The sequence below is a fragment of the Saimiri boliviensis genome, chromosome 11 (genome assembly GCF_048565385.1).
Source record: "Saimiri boliviensis isolate mSaiBol1 chromosome 11, mSaiBol1.pri, whole genome shotgun sequence".
Taxonomy (NCBI): domain Eukaryota; kingdom Metazoa; phylum Chordata; class Mammalia; order Primates; family Cebidae; genus Saimiri; species Saimiri boliviensis.
Window position 1 is genome coordinate 7,939,030 of NC_133459.1, and position 23,471 is coordinate 7,962,500.

At 46.1% G+C, this 23,471-nt stretch overlaps 1 protein-coding gene across 4 annotated transcripts in view; it reads right to left on the bottom strand.

Moving 5' to 3' along the window:
- Positions 1-23,471, bottom strand: part of SLC2A5 (solute carrier family 2 member 5) — a 52,906-nt gene that overhangs the window by 10,672 nt on the left and 18,763 nt on the right. For all 4 annotated transcript variants that reach the window (XM_074380019.1, XM_074380020.1, XM_074380018.1 and 1 more), the window contains 2 exons: positions 9,876-9,974; positions 9,204-9,364 (listed from right to left, as the gene is read on the bottom strand). In XM_074380019.1, coding sequence (XP_074236120.1) covers positions 9,204-9,364; positions 9,876-9,974 — 260 coding nt within the window. The remainder of the gene's footprint in view (positions 1-9,203; positions 9,365-9,875; positions 9,975-23,471) is intronic.

The window sequence follows — 23,471 nt, forward strand, 5'->3', positions numbered from 1 at the left end:
TTTAGCTCTCTGGGACCTGGGACTGATACAGGACAAGTGGGTGGCCTGGTGTGGGAATCTTCTCTGTGTGGGTAGCAAATGGAAATGACCACAGTCCAGAGGGCATCAGTGCTGAGAATGGAGGGAAAGGGCTCTATATTAAGATATAGTAAAAGGTTTTTGAAATCATTAGCTGATTTATAATTGTGGTGTAATCTTGAAAGCCAAACCCAAAATTGTCCTGAGTAAGGACATTAGAGGAAAAGAAAAGTATAGGCCTATGTCACTTATGTCAACATAGATGCCACAATCCTAAAGGAAATCTTAGATTAAATTCAACAGCATACACAAAAACGTTTCAATGTATTTTACCGTATTAAAGATTACATTTGGGCTGGGCATGGTGGCTCACGCCTGTAATCCCAGCATTTTGGGAAGCCAAGGTGGGCAGATCACTTGAGGTCAGAAGTTTGAGATGAGCCTGGCCAATACGGTAAAACCATGTCTTTACTAAAAATACAAAAATTAGCCAGTCGTGGTGGTGGGCACCTGTAATCCCAGCTACTCAGGACGCTGAGGAACCAGAATTGCTTGAACCCGGGAGGTGGAGGTTGCCATGAGCCGAGATCATACCACTGCACTTCAGCCTGGGTGACAGAGTGAGACTCTGTCTCAATAGATAAATAAATAAATAAATAAATAAAATATTGGGGGAAAACACTGGATTATCTCAACAGAAGCAGCAAAATAAGTCAATAAAATTTAATACCAGTATGATTTTAAAATTTTCATTTATTTGTTTATTTAAAAGTTGGCCTAAGTTTCTTTCTTCCTTTCTTTTTTTTGATACAGAGTCTCACTCTGTCACCCAGGCTGAAGTACAGTGATCTTGGCTCACTGTAACCTCGGTCTCCTGGGTTTAAGTAATTCTTATGCCTCAGTCTTCCAAGTAGGTAGGATTACAGGCACATGCCACCACGCCCAGCTAAGTGATTGTAATAGAGATGGGGTTTCCCCATGTTGGCCAGGCTGGTCTTGAACTCCTGGCCTCAGGTGATCTGCCTGCCTCTGCCTCCCAAAGCACTGGGATTATAGGCATGAGCCACTGCACCCAGCCATTTTTTTTTTTTTTTTTGCCAGCCTTAAACTATAAATGGAGGAACTTTTTTAAGCTGATAAAGGGAACCTACCTAAAACCTATATCAAACATCACACTAACTTGGAACGCAATGCCATTTAAGTCAGGAACAAGTCTTCCCTAGAGATCCTGACAGAAGCAAAGCAAACTTCTCCAGAGGGGCCTCTCACAATGGAGCCCTCATGACAAGGACCCTCATGACAGACAAAGCCATTAATGGGTAGAGCTCCACCATTCTTAAACACATGAAAAACTCACCACATGTGAGAGCCACTTACACTAACAGCACACCTTCAGACAACAGAATCAGATTGGGACTATAAAATCTTTAAAACGATTACTGTCATAAAATAAGGAATCCAAATGGTACTGTATTGGAGAACTGGCAGTATCTGATTTCAAGGCTTACTATAACGCTACAGTAATCAAGACAGTACAGTACAAGTAAATGAATAGACAATAGGCCAGGTGTGGCGGCTCACGCCTGTAATCCCAGCACTTTGGGAGGCTGAGGTGGGCAGATCACGTGAGGTCAGGCGCTCAAGACCAGCCTGGTCAGCATGGTGAAACCCCATCATCTCTACTACAGCCACATGCCTGTAATCCCAGCTATTCAGGAGGCTGAGGCATGAGAATTGCTTGAACTTGGGAGGCGGAAGTTGCAGTGAGCCGAGATGGCACCACTGCACTCCAGCCTGGGTTGACACAGTGAGACTCTGGCAAAATAAAAAAAAAAAAAGAGAATAGATGAATAGATCAATGGAACAGAACAGAGAGTCCAGAAATGGACCCAAGTAAGTCTAGTCAACTGATCTTTACAAAGGAGCAAAGGGAACACACTGGGGAAAAAAGTCCTCAAAACATGGTGCTGGGCTGGGTGCAGTGGCTCATGCCTGTAACCTCAGCACGTTTGGACGCTGAGGTTGGAGGATCACTTGTGTACAGGAGTTCCAGACCAGCCTGGGCAACAAGGTGAGATGCCATCTCTAGAAAAAATAATAAATCGACCAGGCGCAGTGGCTTACGCCTATAATCCTAGGAACTTTGAGAGGCCAAGGTGGGTGGATCACCTGAGGCCAGGCGTTCGAGACTAGCCTGGCCAACACGATGAAACCCTGCCTCTACTAAAAACACAAAAAAATTAGCCTGCCTCAGCCTCACACACCTCTTATTCCAGTTACTTGGAAGACTGAGGCTAGACAATTGCTTAAACCCACGAGGCAGAGTTTGCAGTGAGCTGAGACTGTACCACTTTGCACTCCAGCCTGGGTGACATAGCAAGACTCTGTCTCAAAAAAGAAAAAGAAAAAAATAAAAAGTTAGCTGGGCACTACTGGTGGTGCACTCCTGTAGTCCCAGCTACTGCAGAGGCTGAGGCAGGAGGATTGCTTAAGCTAGGAAGTTTGAGGCTACAGCGAGCCACGATTGTGCCCCCACACTCAGTCTGGGTGACAGAATGAGACCCTGCCTCAAAAACAAAAATAGAAAAGAAAATGGTGCTGGAACAACTGGACATCTACCCGCAAGAAAATGAAAATGAATCTAGACACAGACATTAAAACCTTCCCAGATATTAACTCACAGTGGCCACAGACCTAAATATAAAATGCAAAACTACAAAACTCCTAGAAGATAGTGCAGGAAAAAAAATCTAGACAGTCTTTGGTTTGACAATGACTTTTCAGATATAACACCAAAGGCCTAATCCATGAAAGAAAGAATTGATCCTTAGAATGAAATAAATACAGAAAGTTAGAAAATATAAAATTAAAAGGCCAATATAGACAAAAAGGGAAGTCAGATGACAGTCTTAATAACTGACAAAATATAATTTGAGACAAAAACATCATAAAACACAGAGGTGTTATATGCATTACAGAGAAGTAAAATAAATAATAGCAAAGAAGATAGAATTGTCATATGGATGATGCCAACAGCCTCAAAATACATGCAGTGTCAACCGGACTGATCAAATTCCAGGGAGGAGTAGGTCAAGCAACAATTTTGGTCTGAAGTTGTTAACATGATCCTCTCAAAATAGTCGGTTGATTACACAAAGAACAAGTAAAGATAGGAACCAGTGGCATACCAAGAAGGGAGGCGGACGTGTTATGGGAGTACACCCCTCCCAAGCAATTATCTGTTCTTTTATGACAATAAGAAATCACAATAAAGTTTTATTTCAAAATGAAAGAAAAAAGAAAGAGACGGAAGAAAGGAGGGGAAAAAAGAAAGACAGGGAGGGAGGGGAGGCAAGAGAAAAAGGAAGAAAGAAAAAAAAAGCAAATGAGTTGATAAGCTGGTCTTCACAAAAATTAAAACTTTCTGCTCTGTGAAAACACTGTTTAGAGGATGAAAAGACAAGCCACAAACTAGGAGAAAATATTGGCAAAAGCCATAGCCGATAAAGGACTGTTCTCCAAAACATACAAAGAACTCTGAAAATTCAAAAAGAAAACAAACAACCCAATTTTTAAAGGGGCCAAAGATCTTAACAGACACCTCACCAAGATACACAGATGGGAAATAAGCATATGAAAGGTGACCCGCGTGATGTGTTATCAGGGAAATGCAAACTAAACAATGAGGTACCACCTGTCAGAAGAGCAAAAACCCCGAACTCTGACAACACCAAATGCTGGTGCAACAGGAACCCTCATTCGTGGCTGGTGGGAATGCAAAATGATACATCCATTTAAAAGACAGTTTGGCAGTCTCCTGTAAGACTAAACGTATGCTTTTCTGTACTCATATGATCCAGCAATCCCATACTCCTTGGGATTTACCCAAAGGAGTTGAAAACATATGTCCACACAGGAACTTACGTCCACACTGAACGTTTACAGCAGCTTTATTCATAATTGTCAAAACTTGGAAGCAGCTAAAATGTCCTTTAGTAATGAACGGATAAAATGTGGTACAACCAGACAATGAAAGATTATTCATCACTAAAAAGAAATGAGCTACCAAGCCATGAAAAGACATGGAGAAGCCTTCAGTGCATCTGAGTAAAAGAGGCCTATCTGAAAAGCCTATCGGTGTGCAAGAAGGAGCATAAAGAAGAAAAGAAAGAGAGAAAGAAAGAAAGAAGGAAAGAAGGAAAGAAGAAAGGAAGGAAGGAAGGGGAAGGAAGGAAGAAAAAATCCTACATACTACATGATTCCAACTACATGGCATTCTGGGAAAGGCAACCTCCGGCGATAGTAAAAGGATCAGTGGTTGCCCGGAGTTAGAGAGGAGGGAGGGATGAGTAGGCAGAGCACAGAGGATTCTTAGGCAGTGAAACTACTTTATATGACACCATAATGGTGGATACAAGTCATTATGCTTCTGTGAAAACCCAGAGAATAAACCCTAATGTACACTATGAACCTTGGGTGATGATATACCTCAATGCAAATTTCGTCATTTGTAACAAATACACCACTCTGGGGAGAGATGTTGATAAAGGGGGAGACTGTGTATGTATCGGGGAGAGGGTATGTATGTATGGGGTCTCTGTAGCTTCTTCTCAATTATGCTGTGAGCGTAAAACTGCTCTTTCAAAATAAAATATAGGCTGGGCACGGTGGCTGATGCCTGTAATCCCAGCACTTTGGGAGACCGAGGTGGGCAGATCATGTGAGGTCAGGAGTTTGAGACCAGCCTGACCGACATGATGAAACCCTGTCTCTACTAAAAATACAAAAATCAGTCAGGCATGGTGGTGCACACCTGTAATCCCAGATGCTCCAGAGGCTGAGGCAGGAGAATTGCTTGAACCTGGGAGGCGGAGGTTGCAGTGAGTCAAGATTGTGCAATTGCACTCCAGCCTGGGTGACAGAGTGAGACTCCATCTCAAAAAAAAAAAAAAAAAAAAGAAAAGAAAAAAGAAAAATATCTATTTTTAATGGCAGGACATGGTGGCTCATGCCAGTAATCTCAGCACTTTTAGAGGCCGAGGTGGGAGGATGGCTTGAGGCCAGGAGTTCAAGACCAGCATGGGCAACATAGCAAGACCCCCATCTCTGCAGTCTCAGCTACTAGAGAGGAGGATCACTTGAGCACAGCAGGTGGAAACTGCAGTGAACCATAATTGCACCACTGCACCCCAGCCTGGGCAACAGAGTAAGACCCCATCTCGTGTGTGTGTGTGTGTGTGTGTGTGTGTGTGTGTGTGTGTATTTAAAATAGGCAGGGTTCGGTGGCTCATGCCTGTAATCCCAGCACTTTGGGAGGCCAAGGGTAGGGGCGGATCACTTGAGGTCAGAGTTCGAGACCAGCCTGGCCAACATGGTGAAACCTTGTCTCTACTAAAAATACAAAAATTGGCTGGACCTAGTGGTAGGCATCTGTAATCTCAGCTATTTGCTGAGGCAGGAGAATCATTTGAACCCAGGAGGCAGAGGTTGCAGTGAGCCGAGATTGTACCACTGCACTCTAGCCTGGGTGACAGAGCGAGACTCCATCTCAAAAATAAATAAATAAATAAATAATAAAATAAAATAAAAAATAGTACTATAGGAAAGAACAAAAAAACTATAAAAGTTAGTTATTTAAAACAGCTGGGCGCGGTGGCTCACGCCTATAATCCCAGCACTTTGGGAGGCCGAGACGGGTGGATCATGAGGTCAAGAGATCAAGACCATCCTGGTCAACATGGTGAAACCCCGTCTCTACTAAAAATACAAAAATTAGCTGGGCATGGTGGCGCACGCCTGTAGTCCCAGCTACTCAGGAGGCTGAGGCAGGAGAATTGCTTGAACCCAGGAGGCGGAGGTTGCGGTGAGCCGAGATCGCGCCATTGCACTCCAGCCTGGGTAACAAGAGCGAAACTCCGTCTCAAAAAAAAAAAAAAAAAAAAAGAGTTATCTAAAACAATGATAGAAAATAGATTTTAAAAATGAACAAACAGAACTTATTGAAATGAAAAATATAATCATTAAAATTAAAAACATAGCAGGTTTATTAAATTTGAAGAGAGAATTAATGAATGGGAAGGGAGACCTGCAGAAATTACCTAGAAAGTACCTGAGAGAGATAAGAAGATGGGAAATATGAAAGATTCAAAGACATGGAGGAACTTCATAGAGTTCTAGAAGTAAAGGATATAGAAAATGGGGGGTGGTATTTGTAGCGATACTGGCTGAAAACTTCCTAGAACTGATAACAAAGACATAAAACTTCAGACAAGGAACCACAGTCATTACCCGGATAAACAAAACAAATCCTTGGTCCTTTACAATGAAACTTTCTTGAAGGACATCTAAGAAGACCTGAAGACGATGGAAAGCTTGGAGGGATGTCCGTTTTCCTTAAGTTAATTTATAAATTCAGAGTAATGCCAATCAGAATCTTTTTTCAGCGATTTTGAGAAGCTGACTTAAAATTTTAAATGGAAGAGTAAAGGAACATGAATAACTAAGATAAATTGGAGAGCAAGTGACTTTCCACTTGGAAAAAAAATACAATTAGTTCTCTCTCGTCACCCGGTATACACAAAATAAAACACCAGATCGAACTGGAAGAACAAAATTGTGAAATTAATTTTAAAAATACAGAAGAGGCCAGCATAGCGGTTCATGACTATAATCCCAGCACTTTGGGAGGCCAAGATGGGAGGACTGCTTGAGCCCAGGAGTTTCACACCAGCCAGGGCAACATAGTGAGACCCTGTCTCTACAAAAACTAAAAAATGAGTGGAGTGTGGTGGTGTACACCTGTAGTTCCAGTGATTTAGGAGGCTGAGGCAGAAGGATCCCTTAAGCCCATGAGTTCAAGACTGCAGTGAGCTATGATCATGCCACTGCACTGCCCCCCTGGGTGACAGAGTGAGACCCTGTCTCACATATATATATATTTATAGTTTTTGCTTTTTAAGTGTCCCTAGTTGAAAAGCAAAAACTATAAATTTGACTACTTGAAGACTTAAAAATTTTGCATTAAAAAGGTGCTATAGGTATGATTAAAAAATAAGGCAAGAGATTGTGAAGATATTTGCCCTAAATAACAGAAGTAGAGTATAGAGGTTACTTGCTCATACTCAGAAGTGAAATGTCCTGGGTTGGAGTCTTGGCCACCTCACAGCTGTGTAATCTCGGGTAAGTTACAATGTCTCTGTGTGCACCATTTTGCCATCTTTAAAGTGGGGATTGTAATAGCACTTCTAAATGCAGTCAGGATAGTGCCTGGCACATAGGAACTCATTAATAAATGTTAGTTGCTACTATTATTTAAATAACACCAGCTGCACGTGGTGGTTCACCCTGTCATCCGAGCACTTTGGGAGGCTGAGGCGGGTGGATCACTTGAGGCCAGGAGTTTGAGACCAGCCTGGCCAATATGGTGAAACCCCGTCTCTACTAAAAAGACAAAAATTAGCCAGGCATGGTGGTGGGTGCCTGTAATCCCAGCTACCTGGGAGGCTGAGGCAGAAGAATGGCTTGAACCTGGGAGGTGAAGGTTGCAGTGAGTCAAGATCATATCACTGCACTCCATCCTGGGCATCAGAGCAAGACTCTGCCTGGGCATCAGAGCAAGACTCTGCCTCAATAAATAAATAAATAAATAAATAAATAAATAAGACAAATACTTAAGAAAATGGCAAGCCAAATAGCATTTATCGGACTCCCAACAAGACAGTTCAATTAGCAACCTTCAGCTCCATCTGTGGACCAAACGGCATGCTCCTCACTCAAGGAGAAGTGTCCTGCAGGTCTGATTCTGACTGGAGGGATGTTCTTTTCCATGGGGGCCCACAGGGAAAACTGTGGGTTCAACACTAACCTCTCAAGAAGATGCTAGATCCCAAAGCAGTGGCGATATTTTGTTTGTTTGTTTGTTTGTTTGTTTTGTTTTGTTGCTTTTGTTTTGGAGTTTTGCTCTTGTTGCCCAGGCTGGAGTGCAATTGTGTGATCTCAGCTCACTGCAAACCTCCACCTCCCAGGTTCAAGTGATTCTCCTGCCTCTGCCTCCCAAGTAGCTGGGATTACAGGCATGTGCCACCACACCTGACTAATTTTTTTTTTTTTTTTGTATTTTTAGTAGAGATGGGTTTCACCATGTGGGTCAGGCTGGTCTTGAACTCCTGAGCTCAAGTGATCTCCCTGCCTCAGCCTCCCAAAGTGTTGGGATTACAGGTGTGAGCCACCATACCCAGCCATGTGCTTTTATTCTCAGATTCTTTTCTAGAAATACTGGAGGAGGAATCAGAGTCTGGGTTACAGTCCTGGCTCTGGGCTCACCAGATCTGTGATCTCACTCAGCCCCCGTGCGCTCCTCATCCCTGGAGTTGCATGATGGGAACTCTATAATTCTGTTTCTAAGTAGGTCTTCCATAATGTCCATGGAAGTTACAAGGGGGAGTGTAATAATATCTTAAGGAAACTTTTTTGGGATAAAATATGGAATTTCTTATGTTTCTAGAAACAGGTGCAAAGATACAGCCCTGACTCCCCTGTGTTCATGAGGCTGGTGTCACAAGAGAGATGTCCTAGGTGACACTGTGGGGGAAAAAGGGCAGTGTAAGCCAAAGTGAGTCTCGGGTCTCCACAAGCACACAAGGCTCCTTCTGGGTCCACCGAGAGCCTGCTGATCCCAGGCCACCCCTGCTTCTAACCCATGAGACCCTGCCTTGGTCTTCAAACACTGACAATGTCTGGTCTTCTTTTCTGACCCCATTAGAAAATAAAAATGACCAGCCAGGTGCAGTTGCTCACCTCTGTCATCCTGGCACTTTGGGAGGCTAAGGCAGGTGGATCATCTGAGGTCAGGAGTTTGAGACCAGCTTGATCAACATGGTGAAAACCCATCTCTACTAAAAACACAAAATTAGCTGGGTGTGCTGGTATACACCTGTGATCCCAGGATCAGGAGGCTGAGGCAGGAGAATGGCTTGAACCCGGGAGGCAGAGGTTGCAGCGAGGCGAGATTGTGCCACTGCACTTCAGCCTGGCCAACTCAAATTAAAAAAAAAAAAAAAGAACAGAACAATGAGCACAGTGATTATTATCCTAGTCTCATGGTAAGGATTTCAGTGGTAGGCCTATGTTTTAGCTCTAATGGGGGTCTATGAGTTTCAGGGAATTAAAGATTCCCCTTCCCTTACCTGCCAAATTTATTCACCAAGGGTCCGACCAGGAGGGATCCGATGAAGCCTCCAAAGGGAAACATGGACACAGTTAAAGACCACAGCAACGTCAAGGGGAAGTCTTCTATGACTTCACCAGTCCTGTCCTGGTAGGTCTCATTGTAAAATTGTCGCATGTACTAGGAGACAAAGCAAAATAGAACACCAAAATAATGTGACCCGGTTTTGCAGGAAGAACATTAGCTGTTAGGACACCCAACTAAACAGTGCACAGAGACCAACCTTATTGACTGGGGGGTAGGGGTGGGAGGCAGGACAAAGCTTCGTGAGCAGCAAGCAGGGCAGGCACCATGGGGAGGGTTGGGAAGCCTCTGACCAGCAAACCACCCTGGGTATTTCTCAGCAAGAAAGGAGACCCCCGGCCCCTCCGGATTCCCTCTAAACCACAAGGCCACAGAAGATCTGAGCCCCGTCCTGGAGCCCCGCCCACTGTGTGTCCAGCCAGACCTGGCCCATCCCAAGGGCCCCGTGTCTGAGAGTTCCCTCAGATCTGTGCTGTGTCCCAAGGGTGTTTCCCTCTCCCTTTGCTTGAAGACCCACTGTATGAGCAGCCCCTCCCTGGCCAGTCCCACCCAGGCAACAAGCTGCTCCAAACACCCTCCCCACATCTTGCTCACCAAAGTGACCTACCATTGCTGGGGAGTTGACAGCAGCCACGTTGTACCCATACTGGAAGGACGACCCAAAGGCAGCTATCAGGGTTGCCAGGGCAAGCACAAGTGTCAGCCTCTGCAGAGATCACGGCTTAGGTCAGGAAGCAGCTCCAGGGTTCCAGGGCCCTCCCGCTTTACTTCAGTTCATAGAAAGATGTAACAGAATCTGAAGATCCGTGGTCTTGAAACGACTTGAATACCTTGAAACCTACCCTCAACACACCTTGAGTTACAACAGGCTTTCTCAACCACGGCACTTCTGACAATGGGGGTCCAATATTTCTTTGTTATTGGGCTGTGCTGAGCACAGCAGGATGTTTACAGCATCCTCCACCTGCTAGATTCCAGTAGCAACCCTCTCCCCAGCTGTGACAACCCAAATGTCTTCAGACATCGCTAAGTGTCCCCTGGCGGGGAAGTGCCCCCATTTGAGAACCACTGGATCAGAAAGAAGTGAAACTGGCTGGGCACGGTGGCTCACACCTGTAATCTCAGCACTTTGGGAGGCCGAGGCAGGCGGATCACCTGAGGTCAGGAGTTCAAGACCAGCCTGACCAACATAGAGAAACCTGTCTCTACTAAACATACAAAATTAGCCGAGTGTGGTGGCACATGCCTGTAATCCCAGCTACTCGGGAGGCTGAGACAGGATAATTGCTTGAACCTAGGAGGAGGAGGTTGTGGTGAGCTGAGATCACGCCACTGCACTCCAGCCTGGGCGACAAGAGCAAAAGTCCCTCTCAAAAACAAAAACAAACAAACAAACAAACAAAGAATGGAAAAGAAAGAAGCTGAAGCCTACTTCTCTAACAGCTTCTCTGCAGCTACTACAGCTAATGTTTGAATTGCTCTTGTGACATTCCCGTCACATGGTGGCATTTGCCAACTATAGCAAATTAGCTCTTGCACTATGTCAAACATAAACTACCAGAAAATCAAAGAGAAAAAGAAGGACAATTTTAGTTATTTAACAAATTCCTTTCAATCTTTAATGACGAGGAAATTCATTTGTAATGAAGAGCAGGAGTCAGACATGGGAAGAGCTGTGCACTTAAAATCTACAGACCTCATTTTTGAATCTACCTGTTGCCACTTTTCAGATTCATTCCAATGATCTTCAGTTTCCTCATCTCTAAAATGAGGACAATCACACTCCCTTGCAGTGTTTGCCAGGATTAATTATGACCATGTCTAGCTGTAGAGGTGAATCTGCTGTTGGAGGCAGCTTGGGACGCTGCTCTCTGACTTGTCACGGAAGGACCTTCTTCCTTCTCCTCTGATGGAGAGCCCCCTTTCACAGGGGACACAGGTTCATGCTCGGCCCTCCAGTGACAAGCTGAGCACTATCCCACTGGATCTAAATCTACAGAGAATCTTTTTTTTTTTTTTTTTTTTTTTTTTTTTTTTTTTTTTTTGAGACAGGGTTTCGCTTTCTTGCCCTGGCTGGAGTGCTGTGGTGCCGTTATAGCTCACTGCGACCTCAACCTCCTGGGCTCAAGTGATCCTCCCACCTCAGCCTCCCAAGTAGCTGGGACTACAGGTGCATACCATCATGCCTGGCTTTTTTTTTTTTTTTAATTTGTTTGTAGAGACAAGGTCTCATTATATTGTCCAAACTGGTCTCAAACTCCTGGGCTCAAGCGATCCTCCTCCTTGGCCTCCCAAAATGCTGGGTTTGTAGGTATGAGCCACTGTGCTCAGCCTAAAGAGGATGTTTTCAGCGAGGTAAGTGAGGAGGCCAGACAGGGAGAGAAATAATGATCATATCTGCTTTGTCGGGTCCCCAGACAGGATGAAGTGAATCTCTGCAGAGCAGCACCTGCAAGGAGCCCTAGTGAAAAGCAAAAACACACCACACACACACACGCACACATACACACACACACAAACAATACATACACATGTACTACACACATACACACACATGCATGCACTACACATATGCACACCCACACAATACACTACACACATGCACACTACACACATATGAACATACTACACACCCCCCCGCATGTACGCACATACTACACATCCCACCCCCCCCACACATATGCATACATACACACACCACAAACACACACACACTACATACATGCACACACACTATACACTACACACATGCACACACTACACACACATGCACACACTATATACACACCCACATGTACACACATACTACACATCCCACACCCTCACACACACACCCAGGACACACCCCCCACACACATACACACCCACATCCCACCTCCCACCCCTCACACACATGCACACATGCACCACAAACACATACACACACGCTACATCCCCACACTTCCCCCCACATGTACACACACACCCCACAGACATACACACCCACACCTTACCCCCACACACATACACACACTCCCCACATATACACACCCCACACCGCCACATGCCCCCACTATACACCCACACCCCACACCCCCATGCATATATACACACCACCCACAAATGCCCCCCACATGTACACACACAACACACCTCACCTGCCCCCCACTGCACACACACATCCCACCCACACACTGTACATATATACACCCACATCCCCACTCCCCATGCGCATATACCACACACACACCATACACACATACATACACACACACTAACCCCCAGATACACCCCAACCCCTACATGCCCCCCACCCCCACAAACATACACATGCATACACACACCACACACACATCATACACACACCACACAGGTACACCCACACCCCCATCACATACACATACACCCCACACACATACCACACACCCCACACACATACTCACATACATACCACACACACAGAGGCCACCCCTCACACACACATATGTACACATACATCCACCCCACCACACCCATACACCACACACCCACACACCACACATACACCCCCCACACACACCCACCACACAACACACACACACACACCCACACACCGACACACCACACATACACACATACAGCCCACACACACCATACATACACACCCCGCACACACACACCGCATACCACCCACCCCCACCTGCCACATATGCACACATGATAACCTTGGCTCACCTCTCATCTGACTCGCTGTGGGTATTCATTCACTCATCCATTCATCCATTCAATCATTCAACATACAGTGTGGAGCAGCCATTGCTCTAAGTGCTGGGGATACAGTAGTGAACAAACACAAACCCCTCCCCTACGGCTGTTCTACTGCTTTATTTTGTTACAGACAAAGAGAGATGGGTGGAAGTGAGGGGGAGAAAGGGAAGAAAATGCCGATTTAAAAAATTATCTTCTGGGCCGGGCGCGGTGGCTCAAGCCTGTAATCCCAGCACTTTGGGAGGCCGAGGCGGGCGGATCACAAGGTCAAGAGATCGAGACCATCTGGCCAACATGGTGAAACCCTGTCTCTACTAAAAATACAAAAATTAGCTGGGCGTGGTGGCGTGCGCCTGTAGTCCCAGCTACTTGGGAGGCTGAGGCGGAAGAATTGCTTGAACCTAGGAGGTGGAGGTTGCAGTGAGCCGAGATTGTGCCACTGCACTCCAGCCTGGCTCCTGGCGACAGAGTGAGACTGTCTCAAAAAAAAAATAATAATAATAATCTTCTGAGGCCGGGTGCAGTGACTCATGCTGTAATCCCAGCACTCTGGGAGGCTGAGGCGGGCAGGTCAAGGGTTAGGAGTTCAAGACCAGCCTCACCAACATGGTGAAACCCATTTCTACACACACACACACACACACACACACACACACACGCCCACACTACACTATTTTAGTCTCTACTGAAAACACAAAAATTAGCCAGGTGTATTAGCAAGTACCTGTAATCCCAGCTAAAAACACAAAAATTAGCCAGGTGTATTAGCAAGTACCTGTAATCCCAGCTACTTGGGAGGCTGAGGCAGGAGAATTGCTTGAAGCCAGGAGGTGGAGGATGCAGTGAGCAGAGATTTTGCCACTACACTCCAGTCTGGGCAACAGAATGAGACCCTATCTCAAAAAAAAAAAAAAAAAAAATTCTCTTCTGGGCATGGTGGCTCATGCCTGTAATGTCAGCCCTTTGGGAGGCTAAAGTGTGTGCACTGCTTGAGCCCAGGAGTTCTAAGCCAGCCTGGGCAACATGGTGAAACCTCGTCTGTACTAAAAATTCAAAAATTAGCTGGGTGTGATGCGCACCTGTAATCCCAACTACAAAGGCAGCTGAGGTGGAAGGATCGCTTGAGCATGGGAGGCGGGGATTGTAGTGAGTTGAGATCGCACCACTGCACTCCAGCCTGGGTGACAAAGCGAGACCCTGTCTCAAAAAAAAAAAAAACCTCTTCTGTCTGGGTGTGATGGCTTGTAATCCCAGCACTTTGAGAAGCTAAGGTAGGAGGATCGCTTTAGCCCGGGAGTTTGAGACCAAACTGGGCAACATCTGTCTCTATCAAAAAAAAAAAAAAAAAATTAAAAATTAGCCGGGTGTGGTGGTGCATGCCTGTGGTCCCAACTACTCAGGAGGCTGAGGTGGGAGGATCACTTGAACCCAGGAATTAAAGGCTGCAGTGAGCTATGGTCACACCACTGCACTCCAGCCTGGGCAACAAAGCAAGACCCTATCTCAAAAAAAAGTTTCTTTTCTAATTCTCTTCTCAGTAAGACAAAACTGTAACCATTCACACAGCCAAGCCCAGCTCTTGACCACACCCTCAGTCTGATGATAAAGGCCTGGGGTTTGAAGTCCTTTAAGGTCAGGGGTGGGGTTCTGGCCAGCAGCACAGTCAACAAGCACAGCCCAGCTGGTGGAGCTGGCTTGTTCCCAGGGCTCATGCCCCAGAGTCGGGGGTTGTGCCAAGCACCATGGATAGCCAGCTCCCTGACTGTTTTGATGGGATCCCAGCACCAATAATCAGAGAGACTATGGAGGAGACAGCAGAGCCACTGAATGAACAGGCTATAGAGTCTCTGAGCATAGAACACTCAATTTGCCCTCCATTCTTTGACTTCCTCCCTGAATTCAAGCCAAAGGCACATTCTGTGGGCCCCGTAGGAATCATGCCTCACTCTCCTGGGAGTAGCAAAGTTATTCTGGGTGAGTTCTCACTAACCCTGCTGGTCCAACTGCCTTCAATATGTATGGCCAGCCACCTGGGCTCCAGGACGCACAGTCCCCTCCAGGGAACAAGACAGCTGCCCCCGCAGACTGTTGTCCAATGGCAAAGACACAGATTAAGAAACTACATGATAATGTAATAAACGGGAACTGTAGAAAGCACTATGAAGAAAAACACAGGAGTGATTAAAAAGAGAGGCCTGGGGAGCAACATTTCAGCTGAGGGGAGGAGGAGGAGGAAGAGGATGATCCAAAAAAAAAAAAAGGGAACAGAATATGCAAAGGCCTGAGGCAGGTGGAGCTCAGAACCTTTGAGCATCTGGAATTTGGCCAGTGTGGGGAAAGGAGGGCAAGCTGGGGTCAGGGCCACAGAACAGACTGGGCATTCACTCCGTACTCACTCTGTCTGTTCTCTTCATGTGCTCTGTAGCCCTGGCATGGGGCGGAAGGATTTGAACTTTTAAAAAATTACTCCAGGCCAGGCACGGTAGCTCACACCTATAATCCCAGCGCTTTGGGAGGCTGAGGTTGGAGGATCACTTGAGGTCAGGAGTTTGAGACCAGCCTGGGCAACACAGTGAAACTCTGTCTCTACTAAAAATATGAAAATGAGCCAGGCATGGTGGCATGCACCTGTAGCCTCAGCTACCAGGGAGGCTCAGGCAGGAGAATCACTTGAACCCAGGAGGTGGAGATTGTAATGAGTTGAGATCACCCCACTGCACTCCAGTCTGGGAAACAGAGCAAGACTCTGTCTCAAAAAATAAATAAATAAATAACAAATTAAAAAATTACTTTAGCTGTTACATGCAGAGCAGAAGGGAGACGAAGGAGTGGGTTACTGCAGAGGCCAGCAGACAGCAGATGGGCACCTGGGTAATGGGATGGGCCACGGTAGGGGTTAAAAGTGCCAGCTTTGAGGACTATTGAGGATGTGAATTAAAAGGACTTGATAACCCATCAGGAGAATGCAAATAAAAATCAGTATGAAATACCACTTCTCACTTACAATTTTCTCCACATCCTTGTCAACTGTAATAAGAGTTGACAAGGATGTGGAGAAAATTGGAATCCTCTAACATTGCTGGTAGAGATGTAAGATGGTATAGGTACTTTGGAAATGTCTGGCAATTCCTCCCAAAGTTAATCACAGAATTACCATATGAGTCAGAAATTCCACTCGTAGGTATATACTCAGGAGAAATGAAAATATTTGTCCACAAAAAGTTGAACACAAATCTTCTTAGCAGCACTGTAACACCAAAGTAGAAACCTCAGTGGTCACTGACTGAGGAATAGACAAATAAAATGTGGTCTATCCATAAATTGGAATATTACTTGGCCATAAAAAGAAATGAAGTGCTGGCCCATGAATGGTGGTTCACATCTGTAATCTCAGCACTTTGGGAGGCTGAGGCGGGAGGATCGCTTGAACCTAGGAGTTCGAGACCAGCCTAGGCAACATGGTGGGATCCTGTCCCTATTAAATAAAAAATAAATTAACAAAAAAAGAAATGAAGTTCTGATACATACTACAAAGTGGGCAAAACTTGAAGACATTAAGAAAGTAAGGCCAGTCACGAAGAGCATCTATTGTCTGATTCTATTTAAAGTGAAATGTCCAGAATAGGCAAATTTGCAGAGACAGAATGACTAATGGTTGTCCAGGGCTTGGGGAAGGAGATGGGAGAGTGGGAATACCTGCTAATGAGTACGAAACCTCTTTCAGGGATGATAAAAATTTTCTAGAATTGACTGTGGTGATGACTGCACGACTCTGTAAACATGCCTTGAATTGTATACTTTCTTTCTAAATTTTTCCAGCTTTATTGAGGTATAATTAACAAATAAAACATATATATTTAAGGTATACAAGGTGGTGTTCTGACATACATATACAAGATTAAATGATTACCACAATCAAGCAAATTAATATATCCATCACCTCATATAGTTACCTGTGTGTTTGTATGTGGTGGGGACATTTAAGATCTACTTTTGCGGCTAGGTGCTGTGGCTCACGCCTATAATCCCATCCCTTTGGGAGGCTGAGGCAGGCGGATCATAAGGTCAAGAGATAGAGACCATGCTGGCCAACATGGTGAAACCTTGTCTCCACTAAAAATATAAAAATTAGCTGGGTGTGCTGGCATGCACCTGTAGTTCCAGCTGCTGGGGAGGCTGAGGCAGGAGAATTGCTTGACCCCAGGAGGCGGAGATTGCAGTGAGCCAAGATCTCGCCACTGTAATCCAGTCAACAGAGTGAGACTCCATCTCAAAAAAACCCCAAAATCTACTTTTTAAAGCAAATTTCAAGTATGCAATGCAGTATTACTAACTATAGTCATTAAGCCATAATTAGACCCCAGAATAGATTCACCCTGCAGAACTGAGATGTTACACTCTTTCACCAGCATCACCCCCTTACCAGCTGCCCCCAAAAACCACTACTCTATTCTGCTTCTATGAGTTCAACTTTTTCAGATTCCACATGTGAGGTCACTCGTGGCTTCTTTCACTTTGGTGACGAATTGTATACTTTTATATATTAACATGTACTGTGTGTGTGTAGAGACAGTCTCACTTTGTTGCCTAAGCTGGTCTCAATCCTCCTGCCTCAGCTTACCAAAGTGCACGCCCACCCTGTATGCTTTATTTATTTAATTTTTTTGTTTTTGTTTTTGAGACGGAGTCTCTCTCTGTCGCCCAGGCTGGAGTGCAGTGGTGCAATCTCAATTCACTGAAGCCTCCACCTCCTGGGTTCAAGCTATTCTCCTGCCTCAGCCTCCCAGGTAGCTGGGATTATAGGTGCATGCTACCGTAACTGGCTAATTTTTGTATTTTTAGTAGAGACGGGGTTTCGCCATGCTGACCAAGCTGGTCTCAAACTCTTGACCTCAAGGGATCCACCCACCTTTGGCTTCCCAGAGTGCTGGGATTACAGGTGTAAGCTACCATGCCGGGCTATTATTTAAATTTTTTATAGAGACAGGATCTCGCTATGTTGCCGAAACCAGTCTTGAACTCTTGGTCTCAAGCAATCCTCTCGCCTCAGCCTCCCAAAGTGCTGGGATTATAAGTGTGAGCCACAATGTCAGCCTGGGCCCGTGTACTTTAGAGGGGTGAAACCGTACGGCATTGAGTTATATTCTCGATAAAGATGCAGTTCTATATTTTAAAAGGCACATAATAGAAAGAAGGCTTACGTCTTCTTCATTCCTTCCTTCCCTCCTTCTTTCTTTTTCTTTCTTTCTCTTTCCTTCTTTCTTCCTTTTTCTCCTTCCCTTTTTCCCTTTCCCTTCCCCTTTCCCTTTCCTTTCCAGGAGGGGGAACAAAATGAATTTGGTACTGGGCTCGATTAGGGCATGAGGAAGAGGGAGGAGCTGAAGAGGATGGAGACCAGCTTGTTAAAATGAGAAGCCCCAGTGACCCCCAGCAGTGACCAGGAGAGTCTCGCCTTAGAGGCTGAGGAGGTTGCCATGACTCTGAGCTGCGCTTCAGGGAGAAACCAGAAATCACATTCCTCACGCTGTCAGTAAACCGGCTTCCTGCCTTTCACAATACAGCGAACATTTTGAGACTTGAGTAATACAACCACCCTGAGAAAGAAAAGAAACTTTTTGAGGGATGTACACCCCTTTAAATGACCAGTCCAGCAAGGCACTGAAATATGGCAGCAGTCACATCTTCCTCCCCCGTGAGCTAAGTCATCTGCCTGCTATGTGGACTCTACACTGACCATTGCCACCACGTAGCGGTACATTAGCCTAACAATGCCACGTACCAGACACCAGAGTGCACACTCTATGTCAGCAATGGACAGCCCATCACTAATCAATGTAATTTCTCTAAACCAGTGAGAATTCCTAACACACAATGTTTGTAATCACTCCTCTCCTAATTTGTCCTTGTTTCTTTAAAAACTTGAATCTCGGGTCTTTCGCGGTGGCTCACGCCTGTAATTCCAGCACTTTGGGAGGCCCAAGTGGGCAGATCACGAGGTCAAGAGATCGAGACCATCCTGGGTAACATGGTAAAACCCTGTCTCTACTAAAAATACAAAAAATTTGTTGAGTGTGGTGGCGCGTGCCTGTAGTCTCAGCTACTCGGGAGGCTGAGGTATCGAGAATCACTTGACTCCGGGAGGTGGAGGTTGTAGTGAGCAGAGATGGTGCCACTGCACTCCAGCCTTGGCAAGAGAGCAAGACTCCATCTCAAAAAACAAACAAACAAACAAACAAACAAACAAACGAAACAACCAAAACCTTGAACCTTTCCTATGCTCTCCAAAGTACATTCTAGTGTTTCCCAGGGCTACGGTCCTCAGCCGTGGCCCCAATATGCTCTCTATATTAATTTTGCTTCAGTTTCTTTTTTTAGGTCAACATTCCTCAAGGCTGACCTTCTGACAGGGTGTGATTCAAGGTCACTGGGAAGGAAGCCCAAACCATCTCCCTTAGAAATCTATCTTGAATAAAAAATAAAAGAAATCGATCTTGAAGTTTCTACTGTCAGAGAGACGCTATTTCAGTTCAAAACTTTTTCTTGTCAGGAGTCTCCAGTCAGAATGCAAATAGCCCTGGAGGAGTTAGCTCTCATGAATGATCAATACTTGAAGCTATGTCGCTTTATCATACTGTTGAACTCAGTTTCACAAACAGGTAGTGGGAGGGGCAGGGATTGCTGACCATCATCACGCTGCTGTGGGGGTTTGGAGCACAGCTTCTGTAGCCCAGGAGTGTGGGATCAAAGCCTGGCTCTGCTGGGCTGTGTGGCCCTGGGCAACTTCCTGAACTTCTCAGTGTCTCAGTTCCTTCCCCTTTAGAATGGGGATAATCTGCCCAGTGTGGTGACCCATGCCAATAATCTCAGCACTTTGGGAGGCTGAGGCAGGAGGATGGCTTGAGCCCAGGAGTTTGAGACCAGACTGGGCAACATAGTGAGACCTTGTCTCTACAAAAAAAAAAAAAAAAAAAAAAAAAAAAATTTAAAAACAAGGCAGGAGGCCCAACACGGTGGCCCACACCTATAATCCCAGCATTTTGGGAGGCTGAGGCAGGCAGATCATGGGGTCAGGAAGACCAGCCTGACCAACATGGTGAAACCCCACCTCTACTAAAAATACAAAAATTAGCTAGGTGTGATGGCATGTGCCTGTAATCTCAGCTACTCAGGAGGCTGAGGCAGGAGAATTTCTTGAACCCAGGAGGTGGAGGTTGCAGTGAGTCGAGATCGCACCACTGCATTCCAGCCTGGGGGACAGAGTGAGACGCAGTCTCGAAAAAAAAAAAAAATTTAAATACAACGCAGTAGTATCGCTTGAGCCAAGGAGGCTGCAATGAGCCGTGATTGTTCCACTTACACTCCTGCCTGGGTGACAGAGCCAGACCCCGCCTCAAAAAAAAAAAAAAAATTTGAGGATAATGATACCACCACAGGAATAAATGAGTTCACAGGTGTAGAACACTTAGGACCGTGCCTGGTCTGTAGTAGGTGTTACAAATGGGTTAATTAATTAATCCATTAATTACAAATGAATATCAGTGAGGACCCAGAGAGCACAGAGGGGTGTCATTTGCTCTAGGACACTCAACTAGTTGGTGGTGGAGCCACTCCACAGAAATGTGTCTTTATTTTCCAAAGCACTTTGGCATCTTTTCATTGAGGTGGGGAACTTTATTCAACAATCTTTTTTGTTTGTTTGTTTTTTTGAGACAGAGTCTCATTCTGTCACCCAGGCTGGAGTGCAGTGGCGCGATCTCCACTCACTGCAACCTTCTCCTCCCAGGCTCAGGCGATCCTCCCACATCAGCCTCCAGAGCAGCTGGGACTACACGCACGTGTCACCACGCCCAGCTAATTTTTGTAAATTTTGTAGAGACCAAGTTTTGCCGTGTTGCCTAGGCTAGTCCCAAAATAGTGGGCTCAAGCAATCCGCTTGCCTCAGCCTCCCAGAGTGACAGGATTATAGGTGACAGCCGCTGCACCTGGCCCTCGATCCTTACGTAGTCGTAAAATACCTTGTTGTACCTTTTTTTTCTCCTAATCCATTTTATTTTATTTTTTTTCTTTCAGGCCAAGAGTCTTTTTTTCCTGATAGAAAGTCGTTGGTGCACATCTGAGAGATGTCAGTCTTTTCCCTCTACGTATGAGAAAAGCCGGGCTGAGTGCAGTGCCTCAGGCCTGCAACCCAGGGACTTTGCGAGGCCGAGGCAGAAGGTACGCTTGAGCCCAGGAGCCCGAGACCAGCCTGGGCAGAATGAGATCCCGTCTCTTCAGAGCATTTAAAAATCAGCCAAGTGTGGTGGTACACGCCTGCAGTCCCAGCCACTCAGGAGGCTGAGGAGGGAGCCTTGCTGGAGCCCAGTACTTTAGGGCTGTAGTGAGCTCTGATCCCACCATTGCACTCCAGCCTGGCCAACAGAGTGAGACCATGTCTCAAAATTAAAGAAAAAAGAAAGAAAAAGAAGAGAAAAGGCCGGCAAGGCCACTGCCACACAGCCGCTGAGGGGCAGGGAGCTGGCTCCGCACAGTGCCAGACCCCCTCCTCCCCCGGCCGCGCAGCCTCTGTAGCCTTCACCTGCCCCCGCATTTCTCCTTGGCTCTAACATCCCCTCCTGGCTGCATTAACAATTTCCTGGATTCTTACAGAACACTGGAATCGCTTCCTTTGGAGTGTTCCGGGAAGCCCAGCATGCCCTGGCTTTCGCCCCAAGCGGCCGGCTGCTCTCAGGAGGTTTCCCGAAAGCCCATCTCCACCTTCATCCCGCTGGCCCAGAGGAGGCTTCCTTCCCTGGAGGCCTGAGGCAGCAGGGAGCTGGGGTCAGCCCAGGCCTCCGGCATGTGGCCAGCTGAATCATTTCCTTTCGCAATGTATTGCTCAGTTTCAGGGCTTGCCACATGGGGGTATTTCCATTTCTTTCTGCAGCTGCACATGGGGACGTGGCAGACGTGCCTTTCTCTGGACAGCAGAGGACCTCCCTGACCCCCAAACACCTAAGTCCTCATCACCCCACTTTCTTTTCTACAAATGGAGGTGGTGGCCAGGTGCGGTGGCCCACGCCCGTAATCCCAGCCCTTTGGGAGGTCAAGGTGGGCGGATCACCTGAAGTCGGGAGTTTGAGACCAGCCTGACCAACATGGAGAAACCTTGTCTCTACTAAAAATACAAAATTAGCCAGGCGTGGTGGAGCATGCCTGAAATCCCAGCTACTCGGGAGGCTGAGGCAGGAGAATCGCTGGAACGTGGGAGGCAAAAGTTGTGGTGAGCTGAGATCGCGCCATTGCACTCCAGCCTAGGCAACTTTGTCTTAAAATAAAATAAAATAAAATAAAACAAATTAAAATGGAGGTGGTAACACTTGATTTGTCTAACATTTTCTTGGTTGTGAGACAAACCAGGTAACTCAAGTGAAGGGGCTGAGTAGACTCCAAAGCAGTGACTGTCAGTTGAGGGCTGGGAGTTGATTCCGTCCCCTCGGGAACATTGGCTGTCACTCCTGGGGGATGGTGCTGCCGCTGCTGCATCTAGAGGTAGAGCCAGGGATTCTGCTAAACGTCCTGTAACACACAGGGCAGTTTCTACCGTAAGGCGTTAGCCAGCACCAAATGGCAATCATTCGGAGGTGGTAGAAACCAGCTCTAAAGAATAATTTAAAAATAGTAACATTTACCATGGCTGTGCATGGTGGCTCACACCTGTAACCCCAGCACTTTGGGGGCCAAGGTGGGTGGATCACTTGAGGCCAGGAGTTCTAGATCAGCCTGGCCAACATGGTGAAACCCTGTCTCTACTAAAAATACAAAAATTAGCCAGGTGTGGTGGTGCATGCCTGTAATCTCAGCTACTTAGGAGGCTGAGGTGGGAGGATTGCTTGAGCCCAGGAGGCGGAGGTTGCAGTGAGCCGAGATTGCACCACTGTACTCCAGCCTGGCTGACAGAGCGAGACTCTGTGCCAAAAAAAAGAAAAGAAAAGAAAAGAAAAATAGTAGCATTTACCGGGGACTCACTCTGTGCCAGATCCTTTACATGCATTGTCTCATTTAATTGCTTCAGCACCCTATGAGGCAGTATGGTTACTATTCCCATTTTACAGACGAGAAAACTGAGGCACAGAAGAGTTAACTTGCCACAGCTAGAATAGGTTGGAGCAGGAATGAATCCTGGGGGCTTCTACTGAGGAAGGAGACCCAGGCATCTGGGATCACCTCCCTTTTGACCTCCACACGGCATTTCAATAGAACAAAGGCTAGCCGACTGGCACCTCTTAAATCACCTTCCTATAAGATAGCAGGTGTGGTATGGGGGAATCTCTCCGGAAGACATGGTTTTTACTTAAACCAGATCAAACCCCCACCCCAGTCCTCCATCCGGAGACCCAAGACCCTTTCACATGTAATTCCTAAAACTGTAAACTCAAGACCCTTTCACATGTGATTCCTAAAGCTGTCAACCCAAGACCCTATCCCATGTGATTCCCAA